General features: G+C 57.2%; 1 protein-coding gene across 1 annotated transcript; it reads right to left on the bottom strand.

Moving 5' to 3' along the window:
• Positions 1-307: 307 nt before the first annotated feature.
• abracl (ABRA C-terminal like) lies at positions 308-19,437 on the bottom strand. Its single transcript, XM_072513685.1, has 3 exons — positions 19,318-19,437; positions 15,022-15,088; positions 308-711 (listed from the first exon to the last, which is right to left on the bottom strand). The coding sequence occupies exons 1-3, from the start codon at positions 19,420-19,422 to the stop codon at positions 527-529; spliced, it is 357 nt and encodes a 118-aa protein (XP_072369786.1). The 5' UTR covers positions 19,423-19,437; the 3' UTR covers positions 308-526.
• Positions 19,438-19,778: the final 341 nt, after the last annotated feature.

Here is a 19,778-nt window from a genome sequence, read left to right as displayed (position 1 = left end):
TAGTGTTGTATTCTTTGGGGGGTGTATTTGATTTACTGGTTGCTAAGATATTCACTGTTTGTTTTAAAAAGATTAACTTGAGTTCATAGAATAAACATTGTTTTGTTTTAAAAAACCACTGGTCCATTTTCTGCTGTCCCACACCTGTAGAGTGGGCCGTGTGCTCCCCATACCACAATCTATTAAAAGTTGTGGGTCAGGTGAACCCCATGATACACTTTGGGGTTCTCCAAACCCTGGCCCATAACAAAGGATATTAAGAAAAAAGAACTTTCTCTAAAAACATCAATTAAAAACATCCAACGGGCAAACTGAAGTTACTTTTTATTGCTGGAGTTTCCAAATTAACACAACGCAAATTAAAAATCCAAAACCTCAGTCTGACTATAATTTACATGTAAAAAGTGTCCACCTTTTGGTTCCAAGACACACACTTGTGGGTTCAAGAGTAGTGGTTTCAAACCCATCCCAGAGATTCAAGATGTTGCTCGTACGCCTGTTGCAATCTGGAGTATTCAGCCCATCTTCAATCAACTTCCAGGACAATGTCAACATCGTCATGAACGCCTTGAAGAAGCAGCTCTCCCTCGAAGCTGATCTGCTTCTTCCTCTTCGCGGCTTTTAGAGTCCCGACCAGGGCCTCGAAAAGATTGGCACATTTATCGTCAGTGAACAGCACTCCAAACTTCACCGTAATTTTACCGTCGGCACCTGGACACGGTACAAAGATAGCAGAAAGTCAGTGTCAGCCAACACAGGGTGCTCTATATCCAATACCACAGTGCTTTCAGCAACTTAACATTAGCAAAGCAGAACACATCCTATCCTGACCCCACCTGAATGTTCACATCTTAGGAACAGAATTAGGCCATTCAGCCCCTTCTGTTCTGCTATTCAATTAGATCAGAAGTGACTGTACCTTAACTCCACCTGCAGTCGAGGTTTCATGACCCTGAATACCCTTGCCTAACACAAATCTAACCAGTTTTGGCATTTTCAATTAACCCTCCAGCCTCAACAGCTTTCTGAGGGGGAGTGTTCCAGATTTCCACTGTCCTTTATGTGGTGATGTTTCCTGATGTCACCTCTGAACAACCAGGTTTTAATTCTAAGATAAAGCCCTTTATTCTCCCCAAATACCCGATCAACTCATTTGATGATCTTCAATATCTCAATTGAATCATTCGTTCATCTTCCATAGTCAATGGAATATAATAATAATCTTTATTGTCACAAGTAGGGTTACATTAACACTGCAATCAAGTTACTGTGAAAATCCCCTAGTCGCCACATTCCGGCGCCTGTTCGGGTACACTGAGGGAGAATTCAGAATATCCAATTCACCAAACAAGCATGTCTTTCGGGACTAGTGGGAGGAAACCGGAGCACCCGGAGGAAACCCACGCAGACACGGAGGGAACGTGCAGACTCCGCACAGACAGTGACTCAAGCCGGGAATCCAACCTGGGACCCTGGAGCTGTGAAACAACAGTGCTATCCACTGTGCTAGCATGCTGCGTTGAAGTTCCATCATGTACAGGGGGATGGGAGCCACGCGTGGGCCGCATGGGGACGGGAGCCACGCGTGGGCCGCACGGGGTCGGGAGCCACGCGTGGGCCGCACGGGGACGGGAGCCACGCGTGGGCCGCACGGGGACGGGAGCCACGCGTGGGCCGCACGGGGTCGGGTGCCAAGCGTGGGCCGCACGGGGTCGGGAGCCACGCGTGGGCCGCACGGGGACGGGAGCCACGCGTGGGCCGCACGGGGACGGGAGCCACGCGTGGGCCGCACGGGGACGGGAGCCACGCGTGGGCCGCACGGGGACGGGAGCCACGCGTGGGCCGCACGGGGACGGGAGCCACGCGTGGGCCGCACGGGGACGGGAGCCACGCGTGGGCCGCACGGGGACAGGAGCCACGCGTGGGCCGCACGGGGACGGGAGCCACGCGTGGGCCGCACGGGGTCGGGTGCCACGCGTGGGCCGCACGGGGACGGGAGCCACGCGTGGGCCGCACGGGGTCGGGTGCCATGCGTGGGCCGCACGGGGATCGGTATTTTTGTGGGCAGCACTGGGAATGTGAGTTATATGTGAGCCACATGGGCAGCATGGTGGGGCAGTGGTTAGCACTGCGGCCTCACGGCACCGAGGTCCCAGGTTCAATACCGGCCCCGGGTCAGTGCGAGTGGAATTTGCGCATTCTCCTTGGGTCTGCATGGGTTTCACCCCCACAACTCAAAAAGACGTACAGGAAGGGTGGATTGTCCATGCTATATTGCCCCTTAATTAGAAATGAGAATTGGGTACTCATTTCAGAAACAAAAATATCGTTTTTTTATTATAAATTTAGAGTACACATTCATTTTTTCCAATTAAGGGGCAATTTAGCATGGCCAATCCACCTGCCCTGCACATCTTTGGGTTGTGGGGGCGAAACCCACGCAAACACGGGGAGAATGTGCAAATTCCACACGGACAGTGACACAGAGCCGGGATCGAACCTGGGACCTCGGCGCCGTGAGGCCGCAGTACTAACCACTGCTGCACCATGCTGCCCTAGAAACAAAAATATGTGGGGCCACACTGGGATCGGTGTGTGTGGGGCCACACTGGGATCGGTGTTACGTGTGGGACCACACTGGGATCGGTGTTGTGTGGGACCACACTGGGATCCGTGTTACGTGTGGGACCACACTGGGATCGGTGTTACGTGTGGGACCACACTGGGATCGGTGTTGTGTGTGGGACCACACTGGGATCGGTGTTACGTGTGGGACCACACTGGGATCGGTGTGTGTGGGACCACACTGGGATCGGTGTTACGTGTGGGACCACACTGGGATCGGTGTGTGTGGGGCCACACTGGGATCGGTGTTACGTGTGGGACCACACTGGGATCGGTGTTGTGTGGGACCACACTGGGATCCGTGTTACGTGTGGGACCACACTGGGATCGGTGTTACGTGTGGGACCACACTGGGATCGGTGTTACGTGTGGGACCACACTGGGATCGGTGTGTGTGGGACCACACTGGGATCGGTGTTACGTGTGGGACCACACTGGGATCGGTGTTGTGTGTGGGGCCACACTGGGATCGGTGTGTGTGGGACCACACTGGGATCGGTGTTACGTGTGGGACCACACTGGAATCGGTGTGTGTGGGGCCACACTGGGATCGGTGTTACGTGTGGGACCACACTGGGATCGGTGTTGTGTGGGGCCACACTGGGATCGGTGTTGTGTGTGGGGCCACACTGGGATCGGTGTGTGTGGGACCACACTGGGATCGGTGTGTGTGGGACCACACTGGGATCGGTGTTACGTGTGGGACCACACTGGGATCAGTGTTGTGTGGGGCCACACTGGGATCGGTGTTGTGTGTGGGGCCACACTGGGATCGGTGTTGTGTGGGGCCACACTGGGATCGGTGTTGTGTGTGGGGCCACACTGGGATCGGTGTGTGTGGGACCACACTGGGATCGGTGTGTGTGGGACCACACTGGGATCGGTGTGTGTGGGGCCACACTGGGATCGGTGTGTGTGGGACCACACTGGGATCGGTGTGTGTGGGACCACACTGGGATCGGTGTTACGTGTGGGACCACACTGGGATCGGTGTTGTGTGTGGGGCCACACTGGGATCGGTGTGTGTGGGACCACACTGGGATCGGTGTTACGTGTGGGACCACACTGGGATCGGTGTTGTGTGGGGCCACACTGGGATCCGTGTTGTGTGTGGGACCACACTGGGATCGGTGTGTGTGGGACCACACTGGGATCGGTGTTACGTGTGGGGCCACACTGGGATCGGTGTGTGTGGGACCACACTGGGATCGGTGTGTGTGGGGCCACACTGGGATCGGTGTTGTGTGTGGGACCACACTGGGATCGGTGTGTGTGGGACCACACTGGGATCGGTGTGTGTGGGACCACACTGGGATCGGTGTGTGTGGGACCACACTGGGATCGGTGTGTGTGGGACCACACTGGGATCGGTGTGTGTGGGACCACACTGGGATCGGTGTGTGTGGGACCACACTGGGATCGGTGTTACGTGTGGGGCCACACTGGGATCGGTGTGTGTGGGACCACACTGGGATCGGTGTGTGTGGGGCCACACTGGGATCGGTGTGTGTGGGACCACACTGGGATCGGTGTTGTGTGTGGGGCCACACTGGGATCGGTGTTACGTGTGGGGCCACACTGGGATCGGTGTTACGTGTGGGGCCACACTGGGATCGGTGTTACGTGTGGGACCACACTGGGATCGGTGTGTGTGGGACCACACTGGGATCGGTGTTACGTGTGGGACCACACTGGGATCGGTGTTACGTGTGGGACCACACTGGGATCGGTGTGTGTGGGACCACACTGGGATCGGTGTTGTGTGTGGGGCCACACTGAGATCGGTGTGTGTGTAGGACCACACTGGGATCGGTGTTACGTGTGGGGCCACACTGAGATCGGTGTGTGTGGGGCCACACTGGGATCGGTGTTGTGTGTGGGACCACACTGGGATCGGTGTTACGTGTGGGGCCACACTGGGATCGGTGTGTGTGGGGCCACACTGGGATCGGTGTTGTGTGTGGGACCACACTGGGATCGGTGTTGTGTGTGGGACCACACTGGGATCGGTGTTACGTGTGGGACCACACTGGGATCGGTGTTATGTGTGGGGCCACACTGGGATCGGTGTGTGTGGGACCACACTGGGATCGGTGTGTGTGGGGCCACACTGGGATCGGTGTGTGTGGGACCACACTGGGATCGGTGTGTGTGGGACCACACTGGGATCGGTGTTACGTGTGGGGCCACACTGGGATCGGTGTGTGTGGGGCCACACTGGGATCGGTGTGTGTGGGACCACACTGGGATCGGTGTTACGTGTGGGGCCACACTGGGATCGGTGTTGTGTGTGGGGCCACACTGGGATCGGTGTTGTGTGGGACCACACTGGGATCGGTGTTACGTGTGGGGCCACACTGGGATCGGTGTTACGTGTGGGGCCACACTGGGATCGGTGTTACGTGTGGGGCTACACTGGGATCGGTGTGTGTGGGGCCACACTGGGATCGGTGTGTGTGGGACCACACTGAGATCGGTGTTACGTGTGGGGCCACACTGGGATCGGTGTTGTGTGTGGGACCACACTGGGATCGGTGTGTGTGTGGGGCCACACTGGGATCGGTGTGTGTGTGGGGCCACACTGGGATCGGTGTTACGTGTGGGACCACACTGGGATCGGTGTTGTGTGTGGGACCACACTGGGATCGGTGTGTGTGGGACCACACTGAGATCGGTGTGTGTGGGGCCACACTGAGATCGGTGTGTGTGGGACCACACTGGGATCGGTGTTGTGTGTGGGGCCACACTAGGATCGGTGTGTGTGGGGCCACACTGGGATCGGTGTTGTGTGTGGGACCACACTGGGATCGGTGTGTGTGGGACCACACTGAGATCGGTGTGTGTGGGGCCACACTGGGATCGGTGTTGTGTGTGGGGCCACACTGGGATCGGTGTGTGTGGGGCCACACTGGGATCGGTGTGTGTGGGTCCACACTGGGATCGGTGTGTGTGGGACCACACTGGGATCGGTGTGTGTGGGGCCACACTGGGATCGGTGTGTGTGGGGCCACACTGGGATCGGTGTTACGTGTGGGACCACACTGGGATCGTTGTGTGTGGGGCCACACTGGGATCGGTGTGTGTGGGACCACACTGGGATCGGTGTTGTGTGTGGGACCACACTGGGATCGGTGTGTGTGGGACCACACTGGGATCGGTGTGTGTGGGGCCACACTGGGATCGGTGTGTGTGGGGCCACACTGGGATCGGTGTGTGTGGGACCACACTGGGATCGGTGCGTGTGGGACCACATTGCGATCGGTGTGTGTGGGAACACACTGGGATCGGTGTGTGTGGGGCCACACTGGGATCGGTGTGTGTGGGGCCACACTGGGATCGGTGTGTGTGGGACCACACTGGGATCGGTGCGTGTGGGACCACATTGGGATCGGTGTTGTGTGTGGGGCCACACTGGGATCGGTGTGTGTGGGGCCACACTGGGATCGGTGTTGTGTGTGGGGCCACACTGGGATCGGTGTGTGTGGGACCACACTGGGATCGGTGTGTGTGGGACCACACTGGGATCGGTGTGTGTGGGGCCACACTGGGATCGGTGTGTGTGGGACCACACTGGGATCGGTGTGTGTGGGGCCACACTGGGATCGGTGTTACGTGTGGGACCACACTGGGATCGGTGTTGTGTGTGGGACCACACTGGGATCGGTGTTGTGTGTGGGACCACACTGGGATCGGTGTGTGTGGGACCACACTGGGATCGGTGTGTGTGGGGCCACACTGGGATCGGTGTCTGTGGGACCACACTGGGATCGGTGTTGTGTGTGGGACCACACTGGGATCGGTGTGTGTGGGACCACACTGGGATCGGTGTGTGTGGGACCACACTGGGATCGGTGTGTGTGGGACCACACTGGGATCGGTGTGTGTGGGACCACACTGGGATCGGTGTGTGTGGGGCCACACTGGGATCGGTGTGTGTGGGACCACACTGGGATCGGTGTTACGCGTGGGGCCACACTGGGATCGGTGTTGTGTGTGGTGCCACACTGGGATCGGTGTTACGTGTGGGGCCACACTGGGATCGGTGTGTGTGGGGCCACACTGGGATCGGTGTGTGTGGGACCACACTGGGATCGGTGTGTGTGTGGGACCACACTGGGATCGGTGTTGTGTGTGGGGCACACTGGGATCGGTGTGTGTGGGACCACACTGGGATCGGTGTTGTGTGTGGGGCCACACTAGGATCGGTGTGTGTGGGACCACACTGGGATCGGTGTTGTGTGTGGGGCCACACTAGGATCGGTGTGTGTGGGACCACACTGGGATCGGTGTGTGTGGGGCCACACTGGGATCGGTGTTGTGTGTGGGGCCACACTGGGATCGGTGTGTGTGGGACCACACTGGGATCGGTGTGTGTGGGACCACACTGGGATCGGTGTTGTGTGTGGTGCCACACTGGGATCGGTGTTACGTGTGGGGCCACACTGGGATCGGTGTGTGTGGGGCCACACTGGGATCGGTGTGTGTGGGACCACACTGGGATCGGTGTGTGTGTGGGACCACACTGGGATCGGTGTTGTGTGTGGGGCACACTGGGATCGGTGTGTGTGGGACCACACTGGGATCGGTGTTGTGTGTGGGGCCACACTAGGATCGGTGTGTGTGGGACCACACTGGGATCGGTGTTGTGTGTGGGGCCACACTAGGATCGGTGTGTGTGGGACCACACTGGGATCGGTGTGTGTGGGGCCACACTGGGATCGGTGTGTGTGGGGCCACACTGGGATCGGTGTTGTGTGTGGGGCCACACTGGGATCGGTGTGTGTGGGGCCACACTGGGATCGGTGTGTGTGGGACCACACTGGGATCGGTGTTGTGTGTGGGGCCACACTGGGATCGGTGTGTGTGGGACCACACTGGGATCGGTGTTGTGTGTGGGGCCACACTGGGATCGGTGTGTGTGGGGCCACACTGGGATCGGTGTGTGTGGGGCCACACTGGGATCGGTGTGTGTGGGGCCACACTGGGATCGGTGTGTGTGGGGCCACACTGGGATCGGTGTGTGTGGGGCCACACTGGGATCGGTGTGTGTGTGGGGCCACACTGGGATCGGTGTGTGTGGGACCACACTGGGATCGGTGTGTGTGGGACCACACTGGGATCGGTGTGTGTGGGGCCACACTGGGATCGGTGTTGTGTGTGGGGCCACACTGGGATCGGTGTGTGTGGGGCCACACTGGGATCGGTGTGTGTGGGGCCACACTGGGATCGGTGTTGTGTGTGGGGCCACACTGGGATCGGTGTTGTGTGTGGGACCACACTGGGATCGGTGTTGTGTGTGGGGCCACACTGGGATCGGTGTGTGTGGGGCCACACTGGGATCGGTGTGTGTGGGACCACACTGGGATCGGTGTGTGTGGGACCACACTGGGATCGGTGTGTGTGGGGCCACACTGGGATCGGTGTGTGTGGGGCCACACTGGGATCGGTGTTTGTGGGACCACACTGGGATCGGTGTTACGTGTGGGACCACACTGGGATCGGTGTTACGTGTGGGACCACACTGGGATCGGTGTTACGTGTGGGACCACACTGGGATCGGTGTGTGTGGGACCACACTGGGATCGGTGTGTGTGGGGCCACACTGGGATCGGTGTTGTGTGTGGGGCCACACTGGGATCGGTGTGTGTGGGGCCACACTGGGATCGGTGTTGTGTGTGGGGCCACACTGGGATCGGTGTGTGTGGGGCCACACTGGGATCGGTGTGTGTGGGACCACACTGGGATCGGTGTTGTGTGTGGGGCCACACTGGGATCGGTGTGTGTGGGACCACACTGGGATCGGTGTGTGTGGGGCCACACTGGGATCGGTGTGTGTGGGGCCACACTGGGATCGGTGTTGTGTGTGGGGCCACACTGGGATCGGTGTTACGTGTGGGGCCACACTGGGATCGGTGTGTGTGGGACCACACTGGGATCGGTGTTGTGTGTGGGGCCACACTGGGATCGGTGTTGTGTGTGGGACCACACTGGGATCGGTGTTGTGTGTGGGGCCACACTGGGATCGGTGTGTGTGGGGCCACACTGGGATCGGTGTGTGTGGGACCACACTGGGATCGGTGTTGTGTGTGGGGCCACACTGGGATCGGTGTGTGTGGGACCACACTGGGATCGGTGTTTGTGGGACCACACTGGGATCGGTGTTACGTGTGGGGCCACACTGGGATCGGTGTTTGTGGGACCACACTGGGATCGGTGTTACGTGTGGGACCACACTGGGATCGGTGTTACGTGTGGGACCACACTGGGATCGGTGTGTGTGGGACCACACTGGGATCGGTGTGTGTGGGGCCACACTGGGATCGGTGTTGTGTGTGGGGCCACACTGGGATCGGTGTGTGTGGGGCCACACTGGGATCGGTGTGTGTGTGGGACCACACTGGGATCGGTGTGTGTGGGACCACACTGGGATCGGTGTGTGTGGGACCACACTGGGATCGGTGTGTGTGGGACCACACTGGGATCGGTGTTGTGTGTGGGACCACACTGGGATCGGTGTGTGTGGGACCACACTGGGATCGGTGTTGCGTGTGGGACCACACTGGGATCGGTGTTGTGTGTGGGAACACACTGGGATCGGTGTGTGTGGGACCACACTGGGATCGGTGTTACGTGTGGGACCACACTGGGATCGGTGTGTGTGGGGCCACACTGGGATCGGTGTTGTGTGTGGGACCACACTGGGATCGGTGTTGTGTGTGGGGCCACACTGGGATCGGTGTTGTGTGTGGGGCCACACTGGGATCGGTGTGTGTGGGGCCACACTGGGATCGGTGTGTGTGGGGCCACACTGGGATCGGTGTGTGTGGGGCCACACTGGGATCGGTGTGTGTGGGGCCACACTGGGATCGGTGTGTGTGGGGCCACACTGGGATCGGTGTGTGTGGGGCCACACTGGGATCGGTGTGTGTGGGGCCACACTGGGATCGGTGTGTGTGGGACCACACTGGGATCGGTGTGTGTGGGGCCACACTGGGATCGGTGTGTGTGGGGCCACACTGGGATCGGTGTTGTGTGGGACCACACTGGGATCGGTGTTGTGTGTGGGACCACACTGGGATCGGTGTGTGTGGGACCACACTGGGATCGGTGTTGTGTGTGGGACCACACTGGGATCGGTGTTGCGTGTGGGACCACACTGGGATCGGTGTGTGTGTGGGGCCACACTGGGATCGGTGTGTGTGGGACCACACTGGGATCGGTGTTGTGTGTGGGGCCACACTGGGATCGGTGTTGCGTGTGGGACCTCACTGGGATCGGTGTGTGTGGGACCACACTGGGATCGGTGTTGCGTGTGGGGCCACACTGGGATCGGTGTTGTGTGTGGGGCCACACTGGGATCGGTGTTGTGTGTGGGACCACACTGGGATCGGTGTTGCGTGTGGGACCACACTGGGATCGGTGTTGCGTGTGGGGCCACACTGGGATCGGTGTTACGTGTGGGGCCACACTGGGATCGGTGTTGTGTGTGGGACCACACTGGGATCGGTGTGTGTGTGGGACCACACTGGGATCGGTGTTGTGTGTGGGGCCACACTGGGATCGGTGTGTGTGGGACCACACTGGGATCGGTGTGTGTGGGGCCACACTGGGATCGGTGTTGTGTGTGGGGCCACACTGGGATCGGTGTTGTGTGTGGGGCCACACTGGGATCGGTGTGTGTGGGACCACACTGGGATCGGTGTTGTGTGTGGGACCACACTGGGATCGGTGTTGTGTGTGGGACCACACTGGGATCGGTGTTGTGTGTGGGGCCACACTGGGATCGGTGTGTGTGGGGCCACACTGGGATCGGTGTGTGTGGGACCACACTGGGATCGGTGTGTGTGGGGCCACACTGGGATCGGTGTGTGTGGGGCCACACTGGGATCGGTGTGTGTGGGACCACACTGGGATCGGTGTGTGTGGGACCACATTGGGATCGGTGTGTGTGGGGCCACACTGGGATCGGTGTGTGTGGGGCCACACTGGGATCGGTGTGTGTGGGGCCACACTGGGATCGGTGTGTGTGGGGCCACACTGGGATCGGTGTGTGTGGGGCCACACTGGGATCGGTGTGTGTGGGACCACACTGGGATCGGTGTTGTGTGTGGGGCCACACTCGGATCGGTGTGTGTGGGACCACACTGGGATCGGTGTTGTGTGTGGGACCACACTGGGATCGGTGTGTGTGGGACCACATTGGGATCGGTGTGTGTGGGGCCACACTGGGATCGGTGTGTGTGGGGCCACACTGGGATCGGTGTGTGTGGGACCACACTGGGATCGGTGTGTGTGGGACCACATTGGGATCGGTGTGTGTGGGGCCACACTGGGATCGGTGTGTGTGGGGCCACACTGGGATCGGTGTGTGTGGGGCCACACTGGGATCGGTGTGTGTGGGGCCACACTGGGATCGGTGTGTGTGGGGCCACACTGGGATCGGTGTGTGTGGGGCCACACTGGGATCGGTGTGTGTGGGGCCACACTGGGATCGGTGTGTGTGGGACCACACTGGGATCGGTGTGTGTGGGACCACACTGGGATCGGTGTTACGTGTGGGACCACACTGGGATCGGTGTTGCGTGTGGGACCACACTGGGATCGGTGTTACATGTGGGGCCACACTGGGATCGGTGTTACATGTGGGGCCACACTGGGATCGGTGTTGTGTGTGGGGCCACACTGGGATCGGTGTTGTGTGTGGGACCACACTGGGATCGGTGTTACGTGTGGGGCCACACTGGGATCGGTGTTACGTGTGGGGCCACACTGGGATCGGTGTTACGTGTGGGGCCACACTGGGATCGGTGTTGTGTGTGGGACCACACTGGGATCGGTGTTACGTGTGGGACCACACTGGGATCGGTGTTACGTGTGGGGCCACACTGGGATCGGTGTTGTGTGTGGGACCACACTGGGATCGGTGTTGTGTGTGGGGCCACACTGGGATCGGTGTTACGTGTGGGGCCACACTGGGATCGGTGTTGTGTGTGGGACCACACTGGGATCGGTGTTGTGTGTGGGACCACACTGGGATCGGTGTTGTGTGTGGGACCACACTGGGATCGGTGTTGTGTGTGGGACCACACTGGGATCGGTGTTACGTGTGGGACCACACTGGGATCGGTGTTACGTGTGGGGCCACACTGGGATCGGTGTTGTGTGGGACCACACTGGGATCGGTGTTGTGTGGGACCACACTGGGATCGGTGTTGTGTGTGGGGCCACACTGGGATCGGTGTGTGTGGGACCACACTGGGATCGGTGTGTGTGGGACCACACTGGGATCGGTGTTGTGTGTGGGACCACACTGGGATCGGTGTTGTGTGTGGGGCCACACTGGGATCGGTGTGTGTGGGACCACACTGGGATCGGTGTGTGTGGGACCACACTGGGATCGGTGTGTGTGGGGCCACACTGGGATCGGTGTGTGTGGGACCACACTGGGATCGGTGTGTGTGGGACCACACTGGGTTCGGTGTTGTGTGTGGCCACACTGGAATCGGTGTGTGTGGGGCCACACTGGGATCGGTGTTGTGTGTGGGGCCACACTGGGATCGGTATTGTGTGTGGGGCCACACTGGGATCGGTGTGTGTGGGGCCACACTGGGATCGGTGTGTGTGGGACCACACTGGGATCGGTGTGTGTGGGACCACACTGGGATCGGTGTGTGTGGGACCACACTGGGATCGGTGTGTGTGGGACCACACTGGGTTCGGTGTTGTGTGTGGGACCACACTGGGATCGGTGTGTGTGGGGCCACACTGGGATCGGTGTGTGTGGGACCACACTGGGTTCGGTGTTGTGTGTGGGACCACACTGGGATCGGTGTGTGTGGGGCCACACTGGGATCGGTGTGTGTGGGGCCACACTGGGATCGGTGTGTGTGGGGCCACACTGGGTTCGGTGTTGTGTGTGGGACCACACTGGGATCGGTGTTGTGTGTGGGACCACACTGGGATCGGTGTGTGTGGGGCCACACTGGGATCGGTGTGTGTGGGACCACACTGGGTTCGGTGTTGTGTGTGGGACCACACTGGGATCGGTGTGTGTGGGGCCACACTGGGATCGGTGTGTGTGGGGCCACACTGGGATCGGTGTGTGTGGGACCACACTGGGATCGGTGTGTGTGGGGCCACACTGGGATCGGTGTGTGTGGGACCACACTGGGATCGGTGTGTGTGGGACCACACTGGGTTCGGTGTTGTGTGTGGGGCCACACTGGGATCGGTGTGTGTGTGGGACCACACTGGGATCGGTGTGTGTGGGACCACACTGGGATCCGTGTGTGTGGGACCACACTGGGTTCGGTGTTGTGTGTGGGACCACACTGGGATCGGTGTGTGTGGGACCACACTGGGATCCGTGTGTGTGGGACCACACTGGGTTCGGTGTTGTGTGTGGGACCACACTGGGTTCGGTGTTGTGTGTGGGACCACACTGGGATCCGTGTGTGTGGGACCACACTGGGTTCGGTGTTGTGTGTGGGACCACACTGGGTTCGGTGTTGTGTGTGGGACCACACTGGGATCGGTGTGTGTGTGGGACCACACTGGGATCGGTGTGTGTGGGGCCACACTGGGATCGGTGTGTGTGGGGCCACACTGGGATCGGTGTGTGTGGGGCCACACTGGGATCGGTGTGTGTGTGGGACCACACTGGGATCGGTGTGTGTGGGGCCACACTGGGATCGGTGTGTGTGGGGCCACACTGGGATCGGTGTGTGTGGGGCCACACTGGGATCGGTGTGTGTGGGGCCACACTGGGATCGGTGTTACGTGTGGGGCCACACTGGGATCGGTGTTACGTGTGGGGCCACACTGGGATCGGTGTTACGTGTGGGGCCACACTGGGATCGGTGTGTGTGTGGGACCACACTGGGACTGGAGTGGCAGATTCCTGAATCTGAAGGACAGGAGTGAATCATTTGTGTTTTTCACAACCATCTGGCAGGTTTCATGTGTCTCTTACCTCTTGGTGCCATCCCACAGTTTACCAGATCTTTGAATTCAGATTCACAAACTGCCAGTTTTGAACTGTGAACTTTTTGAAAAAGTTTTTTAATAAACTTTTTAAAATAAATTTAGAGTATCCAATTCTTTTTTTTTTCCAATTAAGGGGCAATTTAGTGTGCCCAATTCACCTACTAGGCACATCTTTGGGTTGTGGGGGTGAGACCCACACAGACACGGGGAGAATGTGCAAACTCCACACGGACAGTGATCCAGAGCCGGGATCGAACCAGAGTCCTCGGTGCCGTGAGGCAGCAGTGCTAACCACTGCGCAGCCGTGCCACCCCTGAACTGTCAGCTTCTAGCTCGCTCGGTCAATATCATTATCACTAGGCGGCCATATTCAATGTAACCAATTGACAAAAGCAATGAAATAAACATGTTACTGAGATTAAGTTTTTTGAAAATAATCTCTCTCCAGTCCCCTGTGAGGTGCAGTTTGCAACTCTAATTAATCAAATGTCTGAGTGTAAGGGGCGAAACCGTGGCCAATATTCCTATTAGAAATGTGCCTCAAGTTTGGATAGAACATTTGCTGTACCTGCACGATAGAATATAGGTCGAGTTCCTGACTGGTGTCCATAGGGTCCTCCAGGCCTCCATTATAGCTCTTTAATAGATTTCATAGAATCCCCACAGTGCGGACCTTTCCTCCCACCATCTCGCTTCCATAAGTCATAGGATCGTGTTAGGCCTACCTTTCAACGTTTTACATTCAGTGCAGGATCCTGGAAGCCATTTGCTCCACTGTGCTCATGCTAGCCCATCATCCAAACAATTTACTGCAATGCTGTTTCCTTTGCCATACCTCTCCTAGATATCTCTCACCCCACCCATGTGCTGCATTTCAGCTGAAAAGGAAAGCAACGGTGGTCCCATCTGCCAAGTATTTATGCCGGTAATTTCGCTACTTTTTGTTCATTCATAGAATTTACAGTGCAGGAGGAGGCCATTCGGCCCATCGAGTCTGCACCGGCTCTTGGAAAGAGCACCCTACCCAAGGTCAACACCTCCACCCTATCCCCATAAGCCAGTAACCCCACCCAACACTAAGGGCAATTTTGGACACTCAGGGCAACTTATCATGGCCAATCCACCTAACCTGCACATCTTTGGACTGTGGGAGGAAACCGGAGCACCCGGAGGAAACCCACGCACACACGGGGAGGGTGTGCAGACTCCGCACAGACAGTGACCCAAGCCAGAATCGAACCTGGGACCCTGGAGCTGTGAAGCAATTGTGCTATCCACAATGCTACCGTGCTGCCCTTGTTCTTACCCTGGGTTAAAAACCACATTGTCAGGCCCAGACACAAAATAAAGGAAACCCCCACCAATTTTAGAAATTCCTGGGGAATTAAAAGGCTCCGTAAATTCACTGACCTGGAGATCCAAGGCGGCGAATCTCTTCAATTAGAAGATTGACCTCGTGCTCAATATTCATTCTCACCTGAACAGAATTAATTTTTCTCGTTAATACGTTGAAGACTGATTAACAGGTTTGTATGAACGCATCCGAATTGACCTGTGGATCTGTGCAGGACTTGGGCAGAAATTTGATAGAAGAGTTTTGATCCTAACTGTTTCCACTGGCAAGAGGATCACTCGAAAATACAGATTTAACATTGTTGGCAAGAGGAGATTTAAGCTCGGTGATTTGCTATGAATTGGATTTACAGTTGAAAAATAAGAATTAGAAGGGTAGGAGGAAAGATCCTGGGGGTTTCATTGCTCTTTCAAAAGAGTTGGCACAAGCAAATCACTTCTTTCTGTGCTGCATGCTTGTCAAATGGAGATAATCCAGCTTTCAGGTCGCTGAAGATGACCATTACAATAGCACAACACTTGCGAGCTTGTGAAGGGTAGGGGGAAGAGAGACGATATTTTTACCTTGCATCATGTTAGCAGAGGGGAGGGCAGCACGGTGGCGCAGTGGGTTAGCCCTGCTGCCTCACGGCGCCGAGGTCCCAGGTTCGATCCCAGCTCTGGGTCACTGTTCGTGTGGAGTTGTCTGTGTGGGTTTCACCCCCACAACCCAAAGATGTGCAGGGTAGGTGGATTGGCCACGCTAAATTGCCCCATAATTGGAAAAATGAATTGGGTACTCTAAATTATTATTTTTTTAAATGTCAGCAGAGGGGGAAAAAAAAAAAGACAAAAGAAATTGGTCCCCGGGGAAAATGAAGGGGTTTCCTCCTCCATCACAAGAATTCAACAAGAGTCACTAGTAGGAATCACTGACACATCCTTGGAGAACCATAAGGCCAGGGTTTAATGTGGTGCTCTCTGGGGTGAAATGGAAAACCACCTCGATTTCCACATGTCTCCCCCCCCCCCCCATCCAAAGGGTTTCACCTCAAGCATAGCAAAAGTTCTCTCATTTTCTGCCAGTGTTCAAAATGGTGCACCCCTGACCACGCAGACATCCAAACAAAATGGAAATAAAATAAAACTCTGGCTCCAATGTTAGCTTGGCTCAGCTGGTAGCACATTCATTCACCTCTGCACCAGAAGGTTATGGGTTTACGCCCCCACTTAAGGAGGGCAGCTAATTTAGGCTGACACCCCAGACGGAAATTTCCGAAGGTGCTGCCCTTCACAGAAGACATTGAACTAACTCCATGTCTGCCCCGTCCGTACAACTTTCCTGCCTCAGGACACGGTTCCTGTGCAATCGCCACAGGATGCTGGTAATTCTGCAATGTAACCAGTAAAGAAATGATATCAGTTACTCAATAGAGCGGATGACTTTCACACTGAGCAGAGCAGAATTAGGATCTTTAGTCTTTGAAGCAGACGGCAAATTTCAGTCTTAAATAATTAAGTGTTCACCAATGAGCACGGAATAAATCTTCACTAAAAACAATTGATATTTAGCACAGAATGGAAAGTCAGTGGTGCGTAAACATGAGCATGGAGCAGTTGTTTCTGTTTCGCAATGTAAATTGTATGTAATTCTGTGTACGAAAAGAGGCCTCGTCTGTTTGAGCATAATGCTGCATGCAGACTGTTTGTATTGTAATTTATTATTTTGGCAGAGCTGGAAATAGCTCCTCTTGCTGTGACATTGCAGAAGAGACCAACAAGAGTTCCAAAGGTGATGTGTGGTCTAGAATTGGTTGGATGTGCTAGAACAGTAATGGGATCTGCAGTAATTTGATGTGTTCCCATGTTGAAGTGGAAGAGACAAAGGATCAATATGAGCAATGTTTCCTTATCTCGTCTCTTATGTTTCTCTCCTACAGGGTGTGTGGAAGTGAATGTCCGACAAGTATAGGATAAGGCCCATAAGACATAGGAGCAAAATTAGGCCACTCAGCCCATCGAGTCTGCTCATGGCTGATATTTTTCTCATCCCTATTCACCTGCCTTCTCCCCATAACCCCTGATCTCCTTATTAATCAAAAAACTATCTATCTCTCTTAAAGACACTCAATGATTTGGCCTCCACAGCCTTCTGGGGCAAAGAGTTCCACAGATTCCCCACCCTCTGGCTGAAGAAATTCCTCCTCATCTCTGTTTTAAAGGATTGTCCCTTTAGTCTGAGGTGATGTCCTCTGGTTCTAGTTTTTCCTACAAGTGGAAACATCCTCTCCACGTCCACTCTATCCAGGCCTCGCAGTATCCTGCAAGTTTCAATAAGATCCCCACTCATCCTTCTAAACCCCAACGAGTACAGACCCAGAGTCCTCAGCCATTCCTCATACGTTCTTCATTCCAGGGATTATTTTTGTGAACCTCCTCTGGACCCTTTCCAAGGCCAGCACATCCTTCCTTAGATACAGGACCCAAAACTTCTTCAAAACCATGCACTGCCCACCTCTCTACCATTCCGCCTGCTGATACTAGCTCTCTTGGTCCCTGGTTTGAGCCTTGGGTAATGTAGAGTTGAAAATAGATTTAGTGGGAGCAATAATATGGGTCCACATTTCCAATCCAGTGATTTCCCAACTACGAGATGTGCACATGCTAATGCAGATTTCCACTCACACACAATGACTAGTCAATGAGGCGGGGTATAACCTGGCTGGCTGCAACATTGACCAGTCAGTCATGCAAAGGAGGAGGAGGCGAGCTGAATTTTATTCTCGACAAACATTGATGCTCATCACAGTGAGGACCATCTGCTTTGGGTAATGAAAGTTCCCACTTTGGGCACCAAATGGGTTTGTCAAATGTTGCCCAATTTAGGTCAACTCAAGAGTAGTACATTGATTGAAATTCAGAATAAGCTAACGCGAGCCCCATAGAAAGGGACACTCGCTCACCCCGGTACATACATTCAATAACTGAGTGTGCGCATCAGGGAAGTGTAGAGGTTGTACGATTAGCAAAAGGAATTGCACAAATAAGATAGTGCAGGCTTTGTTTAAACATGTTCTATTTAAAGGAATGAAGTGTGCGCTTGAGGGCAAGTTTTCCAGCAGACAACTTATGAAGTGCTGACAGGTCCAAATACTCCTCACATGATGATGGACTGGACAAGCAGATTGGGATAAGGGAGGAGAGTGCGCGCGCGCGCGGGGGGGGGGGGGGGGGGGGGAAGAATGAGGGTGTATATGGGGAGGGTGTGAGGGTGCAAATGGGTGGTGAGGGTGGAAAGGGGGTGGGGGTGAGGATGAGGGTGCAAAGGGGGGGTGAGGGTGCACAAGGGGGGGTTTTAGGGTGCACAAGGGGGGGGGTTTGAGGGTGCACAAGGGGGGGTTTGAGGGTGCACAAGGGGGGGTTTGAGGTGCACAAGGGGGGGTTTGAGGGGGGCACAAGGGGGGGTTTGAGGGGGCACGGGGGCGAGGGGGCACGGGGGGGCGAGGGGGGCACGGGGGCACAGGGGGTGAGGGGGCACAGGGGTGAGGGGGCACAGGGGGGTGAGGGGGCACGGGGTGAGGGGGCACAGGGGGTGAGGGGGCACAGGGGGTGAGGGGGCACAGGGGGTGAGGGGGCACAGGGGGTGAGGGGGCACAGGGGGTGAGGGGGCACTGGGGGTGAGGGGGGCACTGGGGGTGAGGGGGCACAGTGGGTGAGGGGGCACAGGTGGGTGAGGGGGCACAGGGGGGGTGAGGGGGCACAGGGGGGGCGAGGGGGCACAAGGGGGCGAGGGGGCGCGAGGGGGTGAGGGGGCGCGGGGGGGTGAGGGGGCGCGGGGGGGTGAGGGGGCGCGAGGGAGGTGAGGGGGCGCGAGGGGGGTGAGGGGGCGCGAGGGGGGTGAGGGGGCACGAGGGGGGTGAGGGGGCACGAGGGGGGTGAGGGGGCACGAGGGGGGTGAGGGGGCACGAGGGGGTGGGGGGCTCGAGGGGGGTGAGGGGGCACGAGGGGGGCTGAGGGGGCGCGAGGGGGGTGAGGGGGCACGAGGGGGGCTGAGGGGGCACGCGGGGGGCTGAGGGGGGCACGCGGGGGGCTGAGGGGGCTGGGGGGCTGAGGGGGCATGCGGGGGGCTGAGGGGGCACGAGGGGGGCTGAGGGGGCATGCGGGGGGCTGAGGGGGCACGCGGGGGGGCTGAGGGGGCACGAGGGGGGCTGGGGGGCACGAGGGGGGCTGGGGGGCACGAGGGGGGCTGGGGGGCACGAGGGGGGCTGAGGGGGCACGAGGGGGCACGGGGGGGGCATGGGGGGGGGTGAGGGGGCACGAAGATATCGAGCAGGCAGCGTTCTGGGCGGTGATACCACACATAAGCCAGCTCACCCTGAAATCTCTAACTGGAGCAGCCCCGTCTCCCCGCAGACCCTGAGAAGTGGGCGCTGCAACATTTGGAAAGGGCGCCGTTTCCCATTCATCCCCCGGAGCCATACGTGAGTCACCAGCACGGAAGTTAGTCGCTTTACCAACGCCCAGCACACCGGGGCATCGGTTATATATTCTACAAGAAAGCACCGCCTCTGAACTATATAGCATTTCCCCCAAAATAGCCACTTTAAAAAAAACACACACGCACGCACACTCCCATTGCAATTGCGGGGTTGGAATGCGAACGCAAATCTTGCTGCCAAATCCGGAACCAGCCCATGCATTTCCCAACACCAACCTTAAAGTCCAATTCAATATCTCTGCATCCCGCCTCCCAGCCACAACTACTTATCCCACACAGACACGTTCAATGGCAAAGGCAAAACAGGCGCAGCGACATACTTCAGTCTCCTTCTCTC

Source organism: Scyliorhinus torazame, chromosome 1 (assembly GCF_047496885.1).
Source record: "Scyliorhinus torazame isolate Kashiwa2021f chromosome 1, sScyTor2.1, whole genome shotgun sequence".
Taxonomy (NCBI): Eukaryota; Metazoa; Chordata; class Chondrichthyes; order Carcharhiniformes; family Scyliorhinidae; genus Scyliorhinus; species Scyliorhinus torazame.
Note: the sequence above shows the minus strand (reverse complement) of the source record. Positions and strands in the feature narration are given on the sequence as shown.

Excerpts from the sequence above, each read along its gene's own strand:
- abracl (XM_072513685.1), bottom strand. The coding sequence starts at position 19,422 with ATGGCTCCGGGGGATGAATGGGAAACGGCGCCCTTTCCAAATGTTGCA. Across the intron at positions 15,089-19,317 it reads CTCCAGTTAGAGATTTCAGG|GTGAGAATGAATATTGAGCA; the intron begins GTGAGCTGGCTT and ends AATTCTGTTCAG. Across the intron at positions 712-15,021 it reads TCGCCGCCTTGGATCTCCAG|GTGCCGACGGTAAAATTACG; the intron begins GTCAGTGAATTT and ends TACCGTGTCCAG.